Source organism: Ursus arctos, unplaced genomic scaffold (assembly GCF_023065955.2).
Source record: "Ursus arctos isolate Adak ecotype North America unplaced genomic scaffold, UrsArc2.0 scaffold_3, whole genome shotgun sequence".
NCBI classification, from domain to species: Eukaryota; Metazoa; Chordata; class Mammalia; order Carnivora; family Ursidae; genus Ursus; species Ursus arctos.
Window position 1 is genome coordinate 87988214 of NW_026622985.1, and position 23631 is coordinate 88011844.

General features: G+C 36.9%; 1 protein-coding gene and 1 pseudogene across 4 annotated transcripts in view; one reads left to right on the top strand and one right to left on the bottom strand.

Annotated features, from left to right (window-relative positions):
• UBN2 (ubinuclein 2) overlaps positions 1–23631 on the top strand; it is a 75610-nt gene that overhangs the window by 21876 nt on the left and 30103 nt on the right. For 3 of the 4 annotated variants that reach the window (XM_026511869.4, XM_044388643.3, XM_026511875.4), the window contains exons 3-8: positions 3910–4011; positions 7849–7986; positions 8798–8901; positions 11334–11823; positions 16497–16567; positions 21734–21863. In XM_026511869.4, coding sequence (XP_026367654.2) covers positions 3910–4011; positions 7849–7986; positions 8798–8901; positions 11334–11823; positions 16497–16567; positions 21734–21863 — 1035 coding nt within the window. The remainder of the gene's footprint in view (positions 1–3909; positions 4012–7848; positions 7987–8797; positions 8902–11333; positions 11824–16496; positions 16568–21733; positions 21864–23631) is intronic. The other variant, XM_026511881.4, reaches the window with a different exon arrangement.
• On the bottom strand, positions 9466–9761 carry LOC123001718 (NADH dehydrogenase [ubiquinone] 1 beta subcomplex subunit 3-like; annotated as a pseudogene).

A 23631-nucleotide genomic window follows, 5' to 3' on the forward strand; every position in this document is an offset into this window, starting at 1 on the left:
GTGCTCAGTGGGGATTGAAGAATTGAAGATTCTCTCCCTTTGCCCCTCCCCCCAGTTGTGCCCTGTTTCTTTCTGTCCCTGTCTTTCTCTCAAATAAATAAATCTTTAAAAAGGGAAAAAATGCAATAGATCTCTGTAAATTGATTTTATTTCCTGAGACCTTACTGAATTCGTTTGTTAGTTCTAGTATGTTTTTGGTAATCTTCAGGGTTTTCTGTATAAGGTATCATGTCATCTACAAATAATGAAAGTTTTACTTTTTCCTTACCAATTTGGATGCCTTTTATTCCTTTTTCTTGTCTGATTGCTGTGGCTAGGACTTCTAGTACTGTGTTGAATAAAAGTGGTGAGAGTGGATTTCCTTGTCTTGTTCCTGATTATACAGAAAAAGCTCTCCATTTTTACTCACTGAGGATGATGATAGCTGTGGGTTTTTCATATATGGCTTTTTTTTTATGTTGCTAACTCCCATAACTTTAAATATATTTAATATGTGACAGGGCTAGCATTCTTCATTTGTTTTTATGTTTTTTCATGTACTAAGATATTTTTATATTAGTTTTCATATATCTTTGGGTTTTTATATTTTTAGAGTTCGCTCTCTAGTTTTTGGGTGAAACAGCCCCTCGTGTACTTAATTGCTTGCATATGACTTTTCTCAACAGGATAACTCCTATCCTAGAAATACCTCTTTTTGTCACCTGACTTCTGATTTGGGGTTTTGTTGGGTTTTTTTGTTTTTTTAACTTCTGATTCTAACTGTAGTTCTATAACCTAGTTGTAAGGGTTCCAGTTTGCAGACCTGGCAAATGGAAAAAATAAGAACAATTTCTTATGTGTATTGCATGTAATCACACATGTGTATATGTGTATATATGTATAGATGTTACATATGTGTGTATGTGTTTAAGGTTGCCAAGGAGTATTTCTTGAGAAGGATTGTTGTTGTGAGATTATGTCTTTAATAGCCCTACTTAGCAAAATTAAGGGTTGTGTCAGTCTTCAAAATTGTTTTTGAAATTTACCTAACTTGTAAAATCTAAAAATATGGGAACCACTACTTTATCTCACACCATGATGATTTTCTTGGTGGTAATGGTGTGTGTTGTTTTGTCCCCCAAAAAAGCATACAGTGAAGTCATAGCTTATGGGGGTTAGCTTTTTAACATCTCAGTGTAATGCAAATATAACATTTAGTCATAATTACTTTTATAAATTATTTAGAAAGGGATGGCACCATATTGGTGACATCTCTCAGCAGGTCCAACATAACCACTTTTTTCATCAAACACTGGAACAGTTTCTTTCTTTGTATAGAAATAAGATAGAGCAGTTTGTTTTTATTTAAGGTCCATGTTGCACAAAACTTACCCATCTTTCACCATTAGACTCACTTTACGTTGAAAGATTACACACTGAGAATTGAAACTAAATAAGAGATTCACATCTTGCATCCCATGCTTTCTGCTAGACTTACTCTGGTTCAATGGTGGCATGTTGGTAGGCAGAATACTTACCGCTTACTGTTTTCTGTCTTCTTTCTGAACATCTTCTTCCCCATGGCCCATTCCTGTGCTAAAAAAAAATCAGGGGTCAGGAGGTGTTAGGAAGATGCTTAGAAAGTATAGGTAAATTCGAGTGAGTATATTTGAATATCTAAAATGAATCTTAGGGACTGAACTAAACACTTGTTTTAGTAGTGCTACAACATTAGTAGGTGTCCTGCTCACTTAAACTACTTACAACAAGCTTATATATAATTTTTAGCATACATGTAACATTTATACCTAAGATAGAGTAAGTTCTTTATAACTATAATAAAGACTTCTTAAATGAATAAGGGCGCCTGGGTGGCTCAGTCCATTAAGCGTCTGCCTTGGGCTCAGGTCATGAACCCGGGGTCCTGGATGGAGCCCCGCATGGGGCTTCCTGTTCAGTGGGGAGTCTGCTTCTCTCTCTCCCTCTGCTGCTCTCCCTGCTTGTGTTCTCCCACTTGCACTCTCTCTCTCAAATAAATAAATAAAATCTTAAAAAAAAAAAAAGTATGACATGAATAATGGAATGTACACTAACAGGTTTTTTTTTATTTGTTTTGTTGTTATTTTATTTATTTATTTATTTATTTATTTGAGAGAGTGTGGGGGTGGGAGGGACAGAGAGAGAGAATCATCAGACACGCGCTGAATGCACAGCCGGTCACAGGACTCAGTTCCATGACCCATGAGATCATGACCTGAGCCAAAAGCAAGAGTCGAGGGGCGCCTGGGTGGCTCAGTCGTTAAGTGTGTGCCTTCAGCTCAGGTCATGATCCCAGGGTCCTGGGATCGAGCCCCGCATCGGGCTCCCTGCTCGCCGGGAAGCCTGCTTCTCCCACTCCTACTCCCCCTGCTTGTGTTCCCTCTCTCGCTGTCTCTCTCTGTCAAATAAATAAATGAAATCTTTAAAAAAAAAAAAACAAACACAAAAAACCAAAAGCAAGAGTCGAACATTTAACTAACTGAGCCACCCAGGCACCCTTATTTATTTGTTTTTTTAAGTAGGCTCCATGCCCAGCGTGGAACCCAATGGAAGGCTCTAACTCACGATGGTGAGATCAAGACCTGAGCCAAGATCAAGAGTTGGACCCTTAACCAACTGAACCGCCCAGGCACCCCAAGTTGTTGTTTTTCTTTTTAAAAAACTTTTTTTTCTTTTTCTTTTTCTTTTTTTTTTTTTAGTTTTTATTTATTTAAGTAATCTCTACACACGGTGTGGGTCTGGAACCCATGATCCTGAGACCAAGAGTCACACATTCTACTGACTGAGCCAGCCAAGTGCCCCTAAAATACTTTTTATTTAAAGAGATTATAGACTCACACGAAGTTGCACACATAGTACAGAGAGGTCTCCTTGTAGCAATCACCCAGTTTCTCCCAGTGGTAATATCTTACATAACTATAGTTACCAAGACTAGGAGATTGACATTGGTAATATCTTACATAACTATAGTTACCAAGACTGGGAGACTAGATACAGTTAACCTAACTTCAGATCTTATTCAGATATACCAGTTTTTGCATGCACTCATGTTTCATTTTCTTATATGTCTAATGTGTGTAATTCTGTGGTGTTTAAAAAAATTTGTGAATAGTTTGTATTTAGAGAAAAGTTACACAGATAATACAGAGACTTCCCATATAATTCTCACCCACTCTCTCCTATGACATCTTAGGTTTGTATAGTAGATTTGTTACAGCTAACAAACCAACATTGTTATATTACAATTAATTAAACTCCATGTTTTATTCAGATTTTACTAGTTTACCCCTAATGCCTTTTTTGGTTACTGGACCCCATCCAGGATACTCTATCACTTTTAGTTTTTATGTCTCCTTAGATTAACCTAGACTATGACAGTTTTTCAGATTTTTCCTTCTTTTTAATTATCTTCATAGCTTTAAGGAATACTGGTCAGTTATTTGTATAACGTCCCTCAGTTTAGTTTGCCTATTGTTTTCTTCATGGTTTAGATTGTTTGATGTTTTTCGTTAACTGGGGTTATAGGCTTTTGAGAGAAGATCACAAAGGTGCCATTTTTATTGCATCATATCAAGGGCTGTTGCATCATATCAAGGACACGCTATCAACATGATTTATCCTGTTGATGTTGAACTTGATCACCTGGCTGGGGTCATGTTGGCCAGGTTTTTCACTATAAAGTTACTTTGTTCCCTCCCTTTCATATTCTACTCTTTGAGAGCAAGGCCCTAAGCACAATTTAACATTCAAAGCATGGGGGGACTTAAATTCAACCTCTTGGAGGGGGGGATTATCTACAGAAATTATTTGGAATTCTTCTGACAGGTGTTTTTTAAGTTTATGGAAACAGCACGAGTATTGATACCAGTCTAACGTATCTGTTTTTTGCAGGGTGGGAAACCCCGTAAACACCGGAAGGATCGGCTACAAGATTTAATTGATATAGGCTTTGGCTATGATGAGACAGATCCATTTATTGATAACTCAGAGGCTGTGAGTAATGTATCTTTAATATAGCAGCAATTCTTTGTTTGGGATAGAAGTCAAGGATAAAGTTACTAAAATAGTTCAGTATTTGTTTTTACTAACCAGTCCTTTGTTGATGTACATCTAAATTGTTTCCACTTTTATGTGCTTACAAATAGTTGAGCATCTGTGTACATTTATCTTTGTGTACTTGAGTAAATATGTAAGGTAATTAGTGCAAATACATGTATAGGATAAATTTCTAGTAGTGGGATTTATTGATCAAGGGTATTTACATCTTGAATTTTTATTGATATTTCCAAACTTGGGCAGGTGTATTTTCAAATGACTTCTAGATAAGAACCATATGAACTTGAAGATTGGAGCTACTGGGTTGAAGTTAATCTGGCAGACGTCTTTAAAATGTACTTCATTTTTTTTTTTGCTGCCAACCCTTACTACACTGGTGATGATTGAATGCCAGCCTTTATTGCCTGTCTGTTTTGATCAAGCCCTACAGCTTTTCTCCGGGAGTCTTCTTTCTTTTATAAAATGAAAAGGAATTTAGGAAAGCATTTAAGGACTGTAGCAGTCCATCGATCCCATAGCAAGTGAAAGAGGGCATACCGTGTTTGGAAGTAGGTAAGGTATATGTTCTTACATTCTTCTCAGAGCACTAGAGTAATCTAAACCCTGGTCTTATGGTATCCTCTGCATTGTTAAGTGATTACTTAAAATACACAGAAAGTGACACCAAGGTAAGCATTATAGTACTACCTACAAATTAGTTTTTCTTCTTCCTGTTACTACACTGCTTGGTTATGTAGATGAATACAAGGCATACAGTGGTAGAAGAGTGACAGGTAGAACTTCCAGCAGGAGGCATAGTGGATACCCTGTCATACTCCTAAGTTATTTTAGTGTCCTGACATAAACTGGTTTACCATACCAGACAGCCTGGTGTATAGGAGTAAAATACTAACAATGCCCTTTGGAGTAGAGAAGGCTTCTTGTTACCAGAAAGGTTAAGGGATGGAATGTTTTTGTAGGTTAAGGGATGGAATGTTTTTAAGAGTCTTGACCTTGATATGAAACACAAGTCAAAATTCCTAGATTCTAGACTTGACGAGGTTTCTAAAGATTTCTAAGCAAATCTTTTGGCGTTACCCAGTTTTCTCTGCTGCAGGCAGATTATTTGAATAAAGTGTTTTTCAGACTGACTTTTGTAACCCATAATTGGATTATGTATCAATTTAGAGAGTGTGGCCAGCATTTTTAATGAAAATGAAGTAGAACAGAATAGGAGCTATCATAGCAAATCATAGTAGGTTATGTGAGTTTTTAATGTGTATATGTGTGTGTGCATGCACTGGGTTTTGATGTATAATGTATTTTCCCCTTGGGTGGTGGTGAAGAAAATTTGAAAGCTACTGCTTTAATAAATAAGGACAAATTTTGTAGGTATAAGTTGTTGTATAAAAATTTTAGAATTAGTTGCTGACATTTAGAGGATGAGGTAGTTTCCTGTTTTGTAAGAGGAAGTTGAATAGAATACAGCTTGTTTATTGACTTGCCAAATAATTTCGTGTTGTTATCTTTAACAGATTATTGAGTTCTTTTCATGAGATAATTCAAACATAAGACAATTATAATCCAACCAAATGATTTTCTGTTCTTTTCATTGATTGTATTACCAGTAAGCTTTCACTGTTTGTAATTATTTGATAGAGAGTGAAAATAATCTGGTTCTAATTAATTGTCAGAATCATGTACTACTTATTACTATAAATACCTGGAAATAAATGCTTGTGAAGATTATTTTTAGTCTCACTGATATTGCCAGATTTTGTAAAGACTGAAAGAAAATGTTTTTCTTTATTATTAATAAATTATAATACCAGGCATGAATAACACTTTTATTTAGGTTGTTTCTTTTAAATTTCAGTAGAACTTTCTGAAGTAATGTTGTCACTGTTACACAACCCCAAAGTATTGGTGTTAAATTATTTCCTCTGGGTCACAATTGCCAGTCATTGGCAAAGGATCTAAATCCAGGCCTTCTGATTTTCAAGTTCAGTGTTCCTTTGCTTCTTAACACGTTCTACTTAAAAGGGTAAATTAAATATGCATAAAGAGCTTGTTCTCCTGAAGAGTGTTCTGATAGGGAAAGCTTATTAGTATAATACTGCAGCATACAGATGTTGAATACACCTGCGTTGTCCTTTAATATAGTGATGAATGTGTTTCCTGTCGGAGAACCTGCTTGGTGTAGTGGATAGTTTGAAATACAGCCAGAGCTTCTACCATAAGCTTAAAAAATTACTCTGGCAGGGTTCTTAACCTCTAAATTTGGTTTTCACTTATAAAATGGGAATAATACTTGTCTTTTTTGCCTCAAAGGTATCAGGAGGACCAAGTGAAATAATTTATATGAAGAAGCATTGTAAATTATAAAGCAGTGTAAGCAAAAAGTACAGATGTGTTTGTCACAATTACACATTTTCAAAAATAATTACTACAAAGTCATTTCACTTTTAATTCTCTACTCTTCACATCACTCCTTTGCTTACAGATAGTATTGGACCCTTTCTGAAGGTTTTACCCGTAGGTCTTTATGGTAGCCCATCAAGTGAAGCAACAAGAAAGCAATTCATTCCTTTTTTTCCCCCCACTTCATTTCTTTTTGATTCAATATGATTAAACTGGAAATTCTTTCTTTTTCTGTTCACCATTTAATTGAAAAGGATCCAGGTTAAAAGCAAAATTTTTGTACATAGCCTTAATATTCTTACAGTAACTAGTACCTTCTCTATCTTCCTTGTCCATGGCAAAGGATTCTCCTTAAAAATCTGACTTTCTTAAAAATATAAAATATGAAGAACCTGTAGGTAGAGTTCTGGGGACCTCAGGTAGCAGGTATCTAGCTCTATTAGATAAGTAGTTCCTTTTTTTCTCAGCCACTGTGGACTCCATCATTTGGTGAAGATTGACTTTCATTTAATGTTAGCTTTTTGTCCATTTTCATCAGGTGAGAAGTGATAAACTTTAAAATCCAAGCTTAGAGGACATCAGCTTAAGTGATATTTTCGGTCAGACCTTCAGTCTAGTTTAGATAATTAGCATCTCTTGCTCCAAGCAAAGTACCTGGCTCATTACAGTGTATGCTTACTGAACTGGGCAGTTATTTTTCTGCTTCCTTTTTAAACACATATGCTATTTTTGTTTTAAAAATTTTCACCTAAAAGCGTAGAGCTAAGACAGAAGAAATATTATTCTTTATTATTACTCTTTTTTTATATTTTTATTATTCTTTATAATCTCCTTATAAATAAAATTATATACTGATATGGTGGGAAATGAAATTTATTCTTTGCCTGGACATTTAGTCATCTGTTTTAACTTGTTTCAATTTCTCATCAGAATCATTTGTTCTTGGGGTGCCTGGTTGGCTCAGCTGGTAGAGCATGTGACTCTTAATCTCTGGGTCTCTTAATCTCTGGGTTGTGAGTTTGAGCCCCACATTGGGTGTAGAGGTCACTTAAAAAATACATAAATAAAGATTTATAAAACAAAAAAAAAAAAGACTAATTAAGAATAGTAGCAGTGATCTTTAAATTTTTCTCAGCAGATGATAGAATTTGTGTCGTTATTCCAGAATTTCCATTCTTTATAAATACTGAGTAATCTGGGCTCGTTTTTATCCCAGATACTAACTTTTTCTAAATTTATTCCACAAACATCCTCATTGCATTCAGTTTTATAGTTAGGATTTAAGGAAGATTCTGACATAGTGATTGAATTTCTTTGATATATTTATAGAATTAATAATAGGATATATCTGAAACCTTTTTTTTTTTAATATAGTATGACGAGTTAGTTCCTGCTTCTCTAACAACAAAGTATGGAGGCTTTTACATCAACACTGGCACTCTGCAGTTTCGCCAAGCTTCAGATACTGAAGAAGAAGATATTACAGACAGCCAAAAGCACAAGCCACCCAAAGTAAGTTTATCCAGCATTGCAGTAGTAATGAATGTTCAGTTAATAGGGTGTACTTTTTATGTTTACTTGTGAAGATAAGGAAAAGTAAAATGCTAACCATTGTTTAATGAATCTGTAGTTATTTACATGCATTAAGGTAAAATTATGTAGATAAGGGGAAATCGATACTTGCATCATGGTAGAATTGTACTTTCTTTTAAAACTTCTTTCTCCAGGGGTGCCTGGGTGACTCAGTCGTTAAGCATATGCCTTCGGCTCAGGTCATGATCCCTGCGTTCTGGGATTGAGCCCCGCATCGGGCTCCCTGCTCAGCGGGAGGCCTGCTTCTCCCTCTCCCACTCCCCTGCTTGTGTTCCCTATCGCTGCCTCTCTCTCTGTCAAATAAATAAAATCTTAAGAAAACAAAAAACTTCTTTCTCCATATGTGGTCTAATAATCTACTGTTTGGGGGATAAGGGTACGTTTCTAGGATAAGTTAAGACTTGGTATAGAAATGATTAAAAGCCATTACCTTTCCTAAGATGTAATTTATAAAGCTAATTCTATGGAATGTATATATTGTTTTAGGAAATGCACAGTGTCCTTAAGTGTTTCTTGAAGTGTGATCCAAGGACTTACTTGTACCAGAATCACCAAAATGTTTCTTAAAAACCAGGCAATGCTCTAGACCCCAAGAATCTGCATTTATAACAAGCATTACTAATCTACACTGAACTTTGAGAGAAAACACTGCCCTGGATGCTAGATTGAGAACATCAAAGAGTAAACCATTGATATTCAGATAAGTGATACATTCTTCTATCATTTGCAGATTCCCAAAATAAAAGAAGATGATATTGAAATGAAGAAGCGGAAGCGGAAAGAGGAAGGGGAAAAGGAGAAGAAGCCAAGGAAAAAAGTACCCAAACAATTGGGGTACGTAAAATTAAACATAGGGTCATAGCATGACCCGCTGCCCTTTTAGAAAGATATATTTAGCATTAATTCATTCAGCTTAGCTAGATCTAATTTAATAACTCTATTTATAAATGTCAATGACTGTTAACTTATATTTTAAGAATATTAATATGTATTAAGTATTAGTAAGTAGAAAGCTTTGTCATCGTGGTTTTTTGTTTTTGTTTTTGTTTTGCACGTTTTCTTTATTAAATCTTACTAGTATTCTTTAAGGGAAAAACACACAGACGAGTAGCCTACATTGAAGAAATCTAATTTTTATAAGAGCATTAAGAAGAAGCCTTTAAGGGGGCGCCTGGGTGGCGCAGTCATTAAGCGTCTGCCTTCAGCTCAGGGCGTGATCCTGGCGTTCTGGGATCGAGCCCCACATCGGGCTTCTCCACTGGGAGCCTGCTTCTTCCTCTCCCACTCCCCCTGCTTGTGTTCCCTCTCTCGCTGGCTGTCTCTGTCTGTCAAATAAATAAAATCTTAAAAAAAAAAAAAAAATAGAAGAAGCCTTTAAGATACTTCCAGGTATTCTCTTCAGTAATGCTTCTTATTTTTATTCTTGGACTCAGGTAATATTCAGCCCCTATAGCTACCACAAATGCAGCAAATCCCCATTTGAATCCTTTTAATAATGCACCAACAAAGGAACCATTGTTTGCAAAGCCACCCGTGTATCTCCAAGCTTCATTGTGGCCCCATGGATCCCTTAGCCCTCGTGCAGCCAGCTTCTTCTGGACAATTTTTAATGGTGTCCCTTCTGTCTTCCATTGTTTATAATCTGGAAGTTTCAGTTTACTATGGCCATGTTCATGCCTGTGTCTATGGGCCATGTCTGACAGCAATCTGACCTCTTACGACACTCTGTATTCAATCTGTCATCTTAGATTTTAAATAATTAATATTGTATTTATTGATTAATAAGTAGAAGGCCTCATCATTTTAGACACTCACGGTGTTTTAGATCAGATTTACAAATTAGTTCATTAAGTATTTTGCTTATTACAACTTTTAACCAACAAGAACCAGTTTGAAAAGATGCTATCAACCTTGAACAAATGTTTTAAACTTTTTGTGCTAAAACTAAGCTTATTAGAGGACTGAGGATTGGCAGTAGTCTTTGTGTGAACAATTTATAGTTGTTTTACTATTTAAAAAGTCACTTATTTAGCTCTTCACGCTTGTAACTTTAGGTAATGATGTTGTCTCTAAAAATCAAGTAGACTTTCTCATAAGACTTAAGCCGTAAGAATAAAACGTTCATACCATGCATTCATAGAATTACCAGTTGCTCTTGCTTCTCCATGGTTTTTTTGGAGAATTAAGGGACAGAAACTATGAGAGGCTGGATTTTCTTCCCCTCCTTACCAGGGGTTGTGCATCTGAATTTTGGGCCATCGGTATTCAAAAAGTTGATGTAGGGAGGTATTTATCCTCCTGTAAGCACGAGATTTTAGTGACCCCGGAGTCATTAAGAAATAAGGAAAAACGTGTATTACTAATGCATATATTAAAAGTTCATTATTTACAAGTAAGCTTCATTGGGAAAGTTTGTAATGCCTTTTTATTGAACTTGTCATTTTCTCAAATTCATAGCTTATTCATACAGCAAATATTTATTAAGTATCTGTTGTATACCAGGTGTTGTTGTGGTTTGGAGTATATAACAGTAAATGAAACGTGGGCTTGCCTCGAAGGTACAGGTCATCTTTTTGATTCTGTAGTGCGCATAGAAGCATATAAGCCATAGAATGTAGAAAAGATGTCTAGAGAAAGTGATAACTAAACTGAAACCATCTTTTCCCCATGGTTTCTGTAGGGAGAACATTGTCATAGAAAATTACGTATATGTAATTGCCTCACATAGCTGTTCCCAGAATGAAAAGTGAAAATGATCAGAAGGTAGCAGCAGATAGAATAGGGTCTAGACAGATTATGCATTTCTTTGGCAGTTTGTAGCACAAACCACCTGGAGTACCAGCTTGAGGTTGTACTTGTGTGAGCTTCTCTGGTCGTAAGGCAACTCTGTTTTCAGAAGTGTATTTCTTTACTTGGTTAATTTTTTAGGTGATCACTTTATAGAAGTGCTTAAGAATGTGAACATTCCAAAAAGAGTAATAAGTTTAACTTCATATACTCTCATAAACCTGCGCTACATTCAGTTTTGTTTCTTTCTGTTAACTTTAGTCCATTCATTTTCTTCACTCTGATGGCCATTTACCTGTCCACCTTTCCTCACTGACAGTCCAGATGATGAGGAAGATGGTGTGATAAAAGGATAATTTAATAAGAAATTTGCTCTTCCACCTGTCAGAGTTGTTTTGATGATCTGTGCCTGCTTATTTACATGGGGCTTTAAACTTTAAAATCATACATAGCCTAACGGATGACATTTTTCTTCACAGAGTTGTGGCTCTAAATTCCCATAAGTCCGAAAAAAAGAAGAAACGTTATAAAGATTCTCTTTCTCTAGCTGCCATGATACGAAAATTTCAGAAAGAGAAGGATGCATTAAAGAAGGAGCCTAACCCCAAAGTCCCAGTGAACTTAACGACGTCCTCTCTGCATAAACCCCCCTCCAATGCTGTAGCATTGGGAAATGATGTCACGGACTTAAATCTGAACAGTGCTGATCCGGACCTCCCCATTTTTGTTGGCACAAATGAACATGAACTGTTTCAGGAAGCTGAAAATGCCCTAGAGATGCTAGATGATTTCGACTTTGACAGATTACTGGATGCTGCTTCTGATGGTAGCCCCCTCTCTGAGTCAGGGGGAGAGAATGGAAACACCACCCAGCCAACCTATGCCTCTCAGGTTATGCCCAAGGTGGTGCCTACACTCCCAGAGGGTCTACCGGTCCTTCTTGAAAAACGCATTGAAGACCTCCGTGTAGTAAGTGTAATAATCCCCTTGTTTCTTATTTGCTACATAAACTTAACAATAAATACTTTTTATAAAACAAAAATAATAACCCACAATCCCAGCACCCATATAAACAATTTATAATTTTCTATATTTACTTTTAGGTGTTGGCTGTATGCATAGGCCTTTGATTTTAAGTAGAAATATGTATAACTATAATTATAGCATCATATGGGTGATTGTTCTATTATTTTATTTCATCTTATAAATTTTTTAAAAGATTGATTTACTTTGAAAAGACAGAGAAAGAGGATGTTCCCAGAAGTGAGTGTGGGGGGGAGGGGCAAAGGAAGAGGGAGAGAATCCTCAAGCAGACTCCCCACTGAGCGAGGAGCCTGAAGCGGGTCTTGATCCCAGTACACGTAAACAACTGAGCCACCCAGGTGTCCCTCATCTTATTAATATTTTTCAGCATAGGTTCATAAATACAATTTTTGTTGTAAAAACAGTCATGTAAAGACAATAAAGGGATGGTAGGAGCAAATAATAACATTACAAAAGTATACCTGAACTTGGTCCAAACTATATTGACATCTAGCTATTTTATAATTGATTTTTCCAGCTAATCAGCACGTTTAGTAATCATGCATTGTGTTCCCATTAGGAGAAACTTGAGAGCTGAGCTTTAGTATGTCACATTAGATACCTCTCTAGATTGACTTGGATTCATTATCTTTGATTAACTAGCTGCAAATCCAGATAAATGTCATCACACTTATCCATTTAATCTCAGGGAAATAGTATTTTCACTTAAAATAACATGCCAATGGGCGTCTGGGTGGCTCAGTTGGTTAAGCGTCTGTGTTCAGCTCAGGTCATGATCCCAGGGTCCTGGGATCAAGCCCCACATCAGGCTCCCTGCTCAGCAGGGAGTCTGCTTCTCCATTTCCCTCTGCCCCTCCCCTCACTCGTGCTCACATACGCTCTCAAATAAAATCTTTAAAAAAATAATAACATGCCAAACCTAGTTTAAAGTGCCCTTCTTTTTTCTTTCTTTCTTTCTTTTTTTTTTTTTTTTTTAAGATTTTATTTGTTTATTTGACAGAGACAGCGAGAGAGGGAGAACACAAGCAAGGCGGGTGTGAGAGGGAGAAGCAGGCTTTCCGTCCGAGCAAGGAGCCCAATGCCGGGCTCGATCCCAGGAACCTGGGATCATGACCTGAGCCAAAGGCAGATGCTTAATCGACTGAGCCACCCAGGCGCCCCTAAAATGCCCTTCTTGATTACTTAGCATGCTTATTTGAACCCATGCCATATTTTAGTCCTCAATTTTTTCCTTGACTGCAAAAGTAAAATGCACAATGCAAAATGTATTATACGTAGGGAAAGATCCCCCATAATCTGACATTCCCCACACCCAGCAGAGATAACCAACATTAAATTATTTATTTTTCTGGATTTTAATCCATGCATTTGCAAATGTTATTATAAAAAATAATTAATGGGATGGTAATGTATGGACTATTCAGTTTGCTTCTTTCTCCTGGGATTATAGTAACCCAATTTAAGTCGTGTTTTAAAATTTACTAATCATCTTTATATTGTATTTATTTCTCATAACTTTTCCTGAAATTTAAATATCTGATTACAGGAGTATTCGGTTTATCTAATTTTTCTAGTAACTGGTCCACAGATTTTATTTAGCAATTCTGTTATTTTTTCCATTTTTTATTTTTTAGCATTTCTTCTAAAGTTGTGACTTAATTTTAGTTCCCCTGTATTTTTACTTATTTTAATGTACTTCATTAGTCCAGGATTTAGAGAAGTCTGTTAAAATATCTCATTGCCAATATTTCTTAGGTTATGAATTGTGTTTAACATCATTTTTGCTTTATTGCCATGCTCTATTGTTTGACCCATAAAATTCTTGATGGCTAGATCTTTGTGATGATTATCATTTGAAGGTGACTTTTGGTGCTATTATTACCTTGAATTTAGTTTTGTCTGACTTAACCGTAGACTCCTTTCTCTTTATTTTTACATGGTGCAGCTTTTCTCATCATTTACCTTCAACCTCTTCGATTTTCTTTATTTTAGCTCTTTCTTACAGACAGCATGTAATTTCTTTATTGACCTCATCTGAGTCTTTTCTCTTTTAGCAAATGATTTTATCTTTCTACAGTTGTTATATAATTGATCTTTGTCATTTTCTTTTTTATCCTGTTCTATTACTCTTTTGTTTTCATTGTTTTGCTATTTTCTGTGCTTATTTTTTGAAAAGTATACTGTAGTTTCGGTAATAAGTGGGTTTTTTATTTAATCTTCTCAGCTACTCTGCGTAGGAAATAAAGGTATTATTTCCTTTTTATGGTTAAGAAACTTGAGCTAGGTTAAATAGCTTGGTCAGGTCCACGCAGCTAGTAAGTGGTGGAGCCACACTTACAGCCACAAGGGTTCACCTGACTCCAAAGCATGTGCTTTTTGCTATTCCATGTTTCTTATCCCTAAAACCTTTAGTTTCTTCTAGGTCTTAAAAAGTGTTAGTGATGTGATCCAATTTTGCAAGATATTATTAATAATAATAGCTCTTGGGGTGCCTGGGTGGCTCAGATTGTTAAGCCTCTGCCTTCGGCTCAGCTCACTATCTCCAGGTCCTGGGATCGAGCCCCATGTCAGTCTCTCAGGTCAGCGGGGAGCCTGCTTCTCCATCTCCCTCTCCCTCTTCCTCTCCCGCTGCTTGTGCTCTCTCTGTCTCTCTCTCTCTCAAATGAATAAATAAAATCTTTAAAAAAATAAAGTAAAAATAATAGCTCTTGTTTATTTAGCAGAAACCTGTACTCTGTATTGAGTGCAGTGCTGCGGTGTCTCACATAGCATTTATCATTCAGGAGACGGCACCGTGATTGGGTACTTTACCTACTGTGAGTCTAATCCTCCAACAATCAAGTGAGGTAGGTAGTATTCTTCCATTTAATAGATGAAGAAACTAAGGTTCAAAAGGTTAAGTAATTTGCCCATGGCTACATCATTTTTAAGTGGCTGAGCCATGATTCAAAGTCAGCATTTAAAGGCAGGACCGTGGAGCTCCATAGTAGGCAGTCTGCTGTGGTAATGCCATTCATTTTCACTTAATAAACAAAATTGGTTAGTAATGAGTGTGTTATAATCTTGTAAAAGCTTTGTCATATCTTATATACCCAAAACTATTCCTCTCCCGGTAATAGCCCTGCCAGGGTTCATACAGGTGCTCCCTAACTCCTTAGTAGGAAATCATCAGTAAGAAGTTTTTATTTCACTTACTGGTATCTTGGACTTCTCTATATGTTTTCTTTGAAATGTGAGATGGTATTTTTTCTTTAGGAGGTGAGAACTCATCCTTGGCTTAAATGCTTATGTCTGTGTGATAAGAAATCGCTGCTTGTGGCTCTTTTCTTACTTTGTAATATTCTTCCACTGTTCAACCTGTTGACTGTTTTTTATTTTCTTTCTTGAAGTTTAGTTTTCCTTATGTCTTTCATATATTTCCACCCCCTACACATACCCAGTTTTCGTTCTTTCTAAGAAGTACTAAGGCACGTCTTAGAAATTTTCTTCTATTTATTGCATGTAAAGTTGTCAAATAACTTGGTAGGCTGATAGAATCAGCACATGGCTTGCTCAGATTATTAGATCAGGCTTCTTGATGTTTTATATCTCATGGACCTCAACTACATCGTTTGTGATTTTCCCAGTAGATTTTGCTTATGGTAGGGTGTGCTGGTATACTTGGTTTCTGGTCTTCTGGTTGAGGTGACAAACATAATGACGAAATTAAGCTCATTGCATTAATTTTTGCTTATCCCTTGATAATAACCTTGCCTACTTTTTTTTTGTTGTTAGTAATTAGGTGGAACCTGTGGTAAGCCAGGTATCTTTGTACAGGGTGGCAGTGTTGCACAGTTGAAGTCAGAAAGCTTGTGGTCTGTGTCCTGGATCCACCACTTACTAGTAGTGATTTGGGAGCATGTCATGTAACCTCTGACAGATTTAGTTTCCTTGTTTGTTTAATGGGAGCTGTCATACCAGTGTCATTGGCTGTCATTAGGATTAAACATGGTAATGAGTATAACGTGTAGAATATCAGATATTTTGTAGACACTGTCAGTAGAAATTGAGACATCTGCTTGTTATCTTAGAGATCACAGCAATAATTAATAAACCCATGGATAGTCAACGTACACAAGATACCCAAAGCACTAAAAAGTCTTGTATGTATAATTTTGTTAATTTAGCAGGATTAAGAAAAATTAAATACAGAGATAATAGGAAACAATGGTATATATGCTAAAATTATTTTAACACTCTGTATTTGCCTACTCATGCCAGGTACTAAGCTGGGTATAGAGGATACAAAGTGAAGTAAATCACAGTAGCCCCAACCTCAGGAAGCTTATTCTTTAGTAAATAGATATGGAAACAGTGTGTTTATTGAAAGCGATGTTGACAGGGTGCCTGGGTAGCTCAGTCCTTTAAAGGTCTGCCTTGGGCTCAGGTCATGATCCTGGGGTGTCAGGATCGAGCCCGGGCTCTGTTCATCGGGGAGCCTGCTTCTCCCTTTCCCTCTGCCTGCTTGTGTGTGCGCGTCCTCTCTGTCAAGATAATAAAATTAAAATCTTTAAAAGATAAAAAAGAAAGAAAATATTGACAATCTTATGTTTCTCTAGGCTGCCAAACTTTTTGATGAAGAAGGAAGGAAAAAATTCTTTACACAGGATATGAATAATATTCTTCTGGAGTAAGTAATTCTCTTCTTTAATTAAAAAATCTAAAAAGTTATTTAAACTTTAAGAACTCATGGGGTGCCTGGGTGGCACAGCGGTTAAGCGTCTGCCTTCGGCTCAGGGCGTGATCCCGGCGTTATGGGATCGAACCCCACATCAGGCTCCTCCGTTGTGAGCCTGCTTCTTCCTCTCCCACTCCCCCTGCTTGTGTTCCCTCTCTCGCTGGCTGTCTCTATCTCTGTCGAATAAATAAATAAAATCTTTAAAAAATAAAAATAAAAAAAAACTGTAAGAACTCATTTAAACATATAGTTGGTTACAACTTTACAAGTTGAATATTATTTTAGATTTAAATGTATTTTTTTGTCACTTTATATGAAAATGTCTTTCTGGAACAGCTCTGAGTATTCATATTAAATTTGGTATAATTTTCCTTCTATTTTCATTCAGATTTGGGAAAAATAATTCCACTGGTGTCTAGCAAGGTTAATTATAATTCATACAAACATTTATAGCCAAATGGAAAGTATAGTTCAATGAAGAAATTCTGGTTGTGAGGTGGGAGAGAGGCAGTGTGGAGAAGACATAAGGAAGAATGGGAAGGGGAGGCTGAAGGCTGAGATGGGATACAGATTGTATTTAAATTAGTGACAGTTTTTACTCTTAGCTGACTACTAAGGAAGCTGCAGGTTCTAAGATTGTGATCTAGCAAACTGTCCTTGTAAACCTGTTGGCTTGTAAATTTTGACCATTGGTTTTAGAAGTGAAGTGTATATTTGGCTGTAAGCAGAAGTGGGTAAAAGAAGCAATCCTGGAGAAAGCAGCAGATTTTACTCCTTTCACACGGAAATAATGTGTGCCTGCTCTTGGTGGCTTGGTAGTATTATATACAAAGAAACAAGCAGTGTTTCCAATACTGTGTGTGAGTCCTGTCTTTTAAATATGTATTGGGAGGTAGTTTCCCATAAGATACAAAGGATGATGGCTTGGTTTGCTTTGATAACTATTTTCTTTTTTTGTTTTTTTCCCCTTGATAACTGTTTTAGTTAAGTGCAGTCTCTCTTTCTCCGGAGTACTTAAAAATCTTTTTGGTCCCCTGTGGACCCATGAAACATATGAACTAGTATGCTACTGGTATGGGGACAGCGGAGTTTCTTGTTCCTATTCTTTATTTTTTGCCAGGGATTTTCAGGTTGGTTCTGTCTGCCTGGAAGCGAGGCAAATGCTTCCTGCCTGCTTCAGCTCCTTTTACACCCCAGATTCAATAAACAGTGTAACCATTACTCACCAGAGCTGTCCCAGATTCCCTAATCAGGAATCTGCCTGGCTGCTTTTTCTTTCTGCTCGAGAGCCTAAGTTTACTGGATCAGGTCCTTTTCCTATGACTGAGACAGTGCTTTTTAATTTTACTCTTCTGTAAAGAGGGACTGGCTTTTTCTCCCCTGAGAGAAAGAAAGGACCATCCTTGGGACATACCATCTCAGATAAGCAGAATATCAGCATTCCATTAACAGGCTTCTCTCTTTTTTTTTGTTTTTGTTTTTAAGCTTTTTTTTTTTTTTTTTTTTTTTTTAAGTGATCTCTACACCCAGCATGGGGATCAAACTCATGACCCCAAAATCAAGAGTCACGTGCTCTACTGACTGAGCTGGCCAGTTGCCCCTCCCCACTTTAAAAAAAAAGTTTTTATTTTTAAATGTATTTATTTAAAAGTAGGCCCCATTCCCAATGTGAGGCTTGAACTCATGACCCTGAAATCAAGAGTTGCGTGCTCCTCCAGCTGAGCCAGCTAGGCACCCTCGCCCCACCGACAGACTTTCCTTAATCCTCCCTATGTCTACTTTAAATCCTCTAGTTTTGTTGGAACCCGTCTATTTTTTATTTCACAGAGTGTGCTTCCAGTTCTGTAAAGTCGTAGTGTTCAGAGTTTAATTTTTTCCATTTTAATCACTTATTTATGCCCCTGGCCTCTGTTTCTACTTTCCTAAACAAACATCCCTTGTTTCTCTGGACTGAGTTAATCTAAGGACACATGGTACATGATTATTTTGGGTAGTAAATTCCTATGAAATTATCCAGGTGTATTGGCTCTGCCTCACCACTGCTTCCTTATGCTGGGCAGAAAGAGGTCGTGAGTTTGTTGGAATAGGAACACTTTTTCTTTTTGCTTAATTGAATTTGACTTGGTTCAGCAAATATACAACTTGCCAGCTTGGTCTCTTCCCCTATTTCCTCCTTTCCCTCGGGCATACATTGCTAACAAAGCCTTGATACTCTTTGCCTGTGATCCCAATCCAACCTGAGTTGTGTTCAGCAAATGCTCTAAAGTTGTTTAGGGACAGGAGGGATTTACATCCCTCTTGTGTATCATCAGTCAACACATCAGCAGGCTTTTGAATTCTTGCTATAAAATAAGAGCTATTTTGGGTTTTGCGCTTGGGTTACTGCTCCCTGAGTCTTTCTTCACTTACTAGTTTCCAGTGGTTCTGTTATGTGGACAGTATTGGTGAGATATCTGGAATACTTGAGGAAAAATTCAGGAAATCAGGAAGATTCCAGAATTCACTTGGACTTAGTCATTTTTCTTTTACTAGTGTTTTCACACTGATTGAATGAGATGTATATTCTGGGTTTTTTTTTTTTTTTAAGATTTTGCGTATTTATTTGAGAGACAGGGCATGAGTGCAGGGGGAGGGACAGAGGGAGAGGGACAAGCAGACTTCTCACTGAGCAGGGATCCCAACATGGAGCTCTAACCCAGGATCCTGAGATCATGACGCGAGCTGAAGGCAGACACTTAATCAATTGAACTACCCAGGTGCCCCTATATTCTGTTTTTTAAAAAGAGGGAGAAAGGTGCCTGGTTGGCTCAGTGGGTAGAGCATGTGACTCTTGATCTCGGGGTCATGAGTTCAAGCCCCACATTGGGTGTAGAGCTTACTTTAAAAAAATAATAAATAAAAAAAATAAAAAGAGGTAGTTGATGGTATAGGAAGATATGTCATGTATCAACTGTGGGGAAATGACTTGTTTCTAGAATTCTGTGAAAATACAGGTAAGACTAAGTATTCCTGAGCCAGAAGAATCTTGTTTATAAAGTTGACCATTGCTTCAGCGAGGGATTCCTACGTTGTGTTTCTTGGAGGCTGCTTCAGAGGCAAATGAGAGCCTTGTAAAGATAGGACTATAATAGTGGGTTTCAAGCTTATTTACTCACAAAACCCGGTGTTTGTCGTCTAATGCATTATCAGCAGATGGTCCCAGTATATTTTTATCCATTTAGAACCTGTAGTGATTGCATGGTCATAATTTATTATCAGAGGTTTGAGAGCCACCCATTGTAATTTTCATGCATGGATATCTGCTCTGGGGGTAGACTTCACTTGGAGAAGCAAAAGAACCTGGTGGATAGAAGGAGGCAGGCTCAGGGAACGTTTGTTGCTTTAGGGGAAGCTTTATTTCTCTGAAATGTGAAAATAACTGAAATTCAGACTTTTCGTTACCATGTGTTTTAGGTACTTCTTAGGCCTTAGAAGATTGGAATTCTTAGGGAAAAAAAATTAAATGTGTGAGGTAGGAATTTGTATATATCTGTGATAGACTGATATGATCCTTAACCTTTAGGATTAAGATGTTTCTCTAATTTTTACTTAGTATTGGCTTAGGAGCAGGGAGTCAGCTCTTTGTGTTTTTGAGTTTCCTCCCTCTTTGGAAACCACTGATTTTTAGAAGTATGTCATGGAGTCACTCTGTTCTTACTTGGAATCTCTTACTACTTAGCGTTTCTATTTTATTTTCAGCCTCAACCAATCTTTAATAACAGGGCAAGCCTAGAAAGCCTCCTGCCCAGAGTCTATAGACTTTTAATAAAGATCCACACATAATATTATTTAACCAGATGTTTATACACAAAACTCATGACAATAGTGATTGTTTCCCATATGATCCTCTGCATTTGACCTTCTGGTTCTTATAGATTCTAAACATTTCTCCATTTATATACATGTCTGACTTCTCTAATACCAAGGATTTTTATTGCCAGTGCTAAGAGCATAGTTTTCTACATTTTGTTGTTTCTGAAATTGCAGTGTATCTTATAAGTGAGGTATATATTTGATATGGGGAGTGTTTCTTTTCTTCCCCAAAAGCTGTTAATTGAATCTTTGGCTTCATCTTATATTTGTGAAAATTATTTATTAAATCTATCTGCACCTTCTCCTATAATAGAATGTGATGATTTGAACATAGTTTGTTGCCAAGAGCCCCAGTTTGGTCTTGGCCTTCAAATTAACATCTGTTCCTATCCTTCTACAATAGCAGCTGCCAGATTTAGTGTCTTCCATCTTGGAAGAAACCTCAGTTATTTATTAGTAGACTTGTCTGGCTGAGAATATGGCAGCTGTTAAAACTCTTTTCCTTTTTTTTTTTAAATATTAAGTTAAATACCTATTTAACGATTTATTTTTGGTCTAAAAAACTAATTTACAAATGGAAACAGGAACTGAAGAATTGGAATAGTTTGTGCAATGAAGGCACAATAAGGGAGACAAAGATGGATGAAACAGTCTGTATGTGTAGCCAGAAGGGCTTCACCTCTTCCAAATCTGCAATTTTTTCAAACACCTCTGAGGAAAAAATATTCTATACTCACTGAAACTATGTAACTCTCTAGCTTAGCAATTGCATTGGGGGAGAAAGGATATGAATATCCCTCTGAGGAAATGAGCTTTTGGTTAATAATAGAGTTCCTGTGCTTTACCCAAAAATGTAGACTTTGCCCCTGTTCATCAAAAAATTATTCACCAGGGGTGCCTGGGTGGCACAGCGGTTAGGTGTCTGCCTTCGGCTCAGGGCGTGATCCCAGCGTTCTGGGATCGAGCCCCACGTCAGGCTCCTCCGCTATGAGCCTGTTTCTTCCTCTCCCACTCCCCCTGCTTGTGTTCCCTCTCTCACTGGCTGTCTCTATCTCTGTCGAATAAATAAATAAAATCTTTAAAAAAAAATTATTCACCAGTTTATTTATGGTTATATAAATTCTCTCTATATTTTCTCCTTGAAAAATACTGTCTAGGAAATCATGGAAAGATAAAACGAGAGAGGAGTCACTGCCTTTGCCTCCTTGGTTGTGTTGGTGCCTAAAAGGAATTCTATACTATTTAATTGTTGTTGTTTTTGTTCAGCATTGAGTTACAGCTACAGGAACTAGGCCCTGTCATTCGTAGTGGTGTCTACTCCCATCTTGAAGCTTTTGTGCCATGCAATAAAGAAACACTGGTAAAACGTCTAAAGAAGTTACATCTCAATGTCCAGGTAAGACGAGGAATGATAATCCATATCTGAGGCCCTGTCACCTGTAAAGATACTGGTTTCTATTTGGGGCTTTTGCATATTAGTTGCTTTGTAGTCTTATTGTATGTATTGAATAACTATAGGAGTTATCAAAGGCACATTGGATCTCTTCAAAAAAACTTTTCAACAGTTGGTAAGTCTAGATGAGAATGTTTTCTAAGGCATAGATTGCTCGATTGGTAAATTAACTTCAGTTCCACAGCTGACACAGCTTTGCCCTCCACAAATATCTGAAGATTTATAACTCAGTTTTTTTATTACTGAAGTGGGTCTATGCAGATAGGTTCATACCTCCATTACACAAACCATGGGAAAGAATCACAGGATTACATGTAAACTTAGAGATTTTTTGGTGTAATCATCCATATTTTGTTCGATTCTCCTCCCCTACAACCCCACTAAGTAATTATCCAAGTTTGAATGCTTCCATTGGTCAGAAACATATTTCATCGTAATATCAGAAAATTCTTCCATGCCCTGAGACAAATCCAGGGGCTTTCCACCCCATTGGTCCTAATTCTGCCTTTGAGTCCATTCATAAATCTAATCATTTGTCACCTTCACAGCTTTCAGAAATGTTTTTGAAAGTCTGTACTATGTCCCCTTCTTCACTTCATGTAATATGGTTTTTAGTACCTTCACTGTCCTGATTACTCTTCCCTTAATGATTTATTTGATTATATATTTTTAAAATATTTATAACTTGCAAGTAATGAAAAAGGACTTAAGTGCTGTTTAAGACAAAAGAGGATATATATTTTTTCTATTAATAAAGGTATTTCATGATATTAAAAATATTGCCAGGAAGGGATGGGAACTGATAATTTGGTTTAACTCTTGTTTTTCTCTACCCATCTCCCCATGTCTCATTTTTATCCTTTTATGTGCATCTGAAAATAAGATTACTTTATTCTCAAGGTTTTATATTATGGAAAAGACACACACACAGACTGACTTAGCCCTCTCATCCCAATCCAAGTTCTTGGGTCAGAAAATCTGATTATACTATCTTGGGTCAACCAAGATTTTTCTGGCCAGAGGTTGGGAGTCACATAGCATAACATGGTTGTCCAAGGCCCCCCATGGCTCTAATGGGGAATGAATGTGGTGCCCTGGACCACTAGTTATGTGATCTGAGAGACATAGAATTATTTATTGTAGGTATTACACTACTGTTAATAAAACAGTTCTGACTCTTGGTTTTGGCTTATTTAGGGATCAGGGTTGTGAGATTGAGCCCTTTGTCGGGCTCTGCACTGGGCATGGAACCTGCTTGAGATTCTCTTTCTCCCTTTCCCTCTGCCTCTCCCCAACTCCCCACATGTGTGCACACACACACACTTTCTTTCTCTCAAAAAAAAATTTTTTTTAATTGAGAATTTTTTCTCAGTTGAAAGCAGTGAAATAAATAAAATTTACATGAGGTCACAGATTTTGTGTCTGTGCCTGAGGGCTCCTTCAGACATTGACAGTTGGAGCTTACCACCATATATTCAGATGACAGAAATGGGTACCAGTAAAAAAGGATCTAGAGGCAGGAGAGCAACTTTTTATACATTATAAGATATTTTCTAAGGAACATTTCAGATTTGATGTTTGAAGTTATTTAATATCCCTGTATGCTATAGAAGAAGATGTTTATCTTAGCCCTTGCTTTTCTTTATATGGTTTTATCATGTACACTTTTAATCCCTAAATATTATATCGTTTGATTTGCATTCTTGAGCTT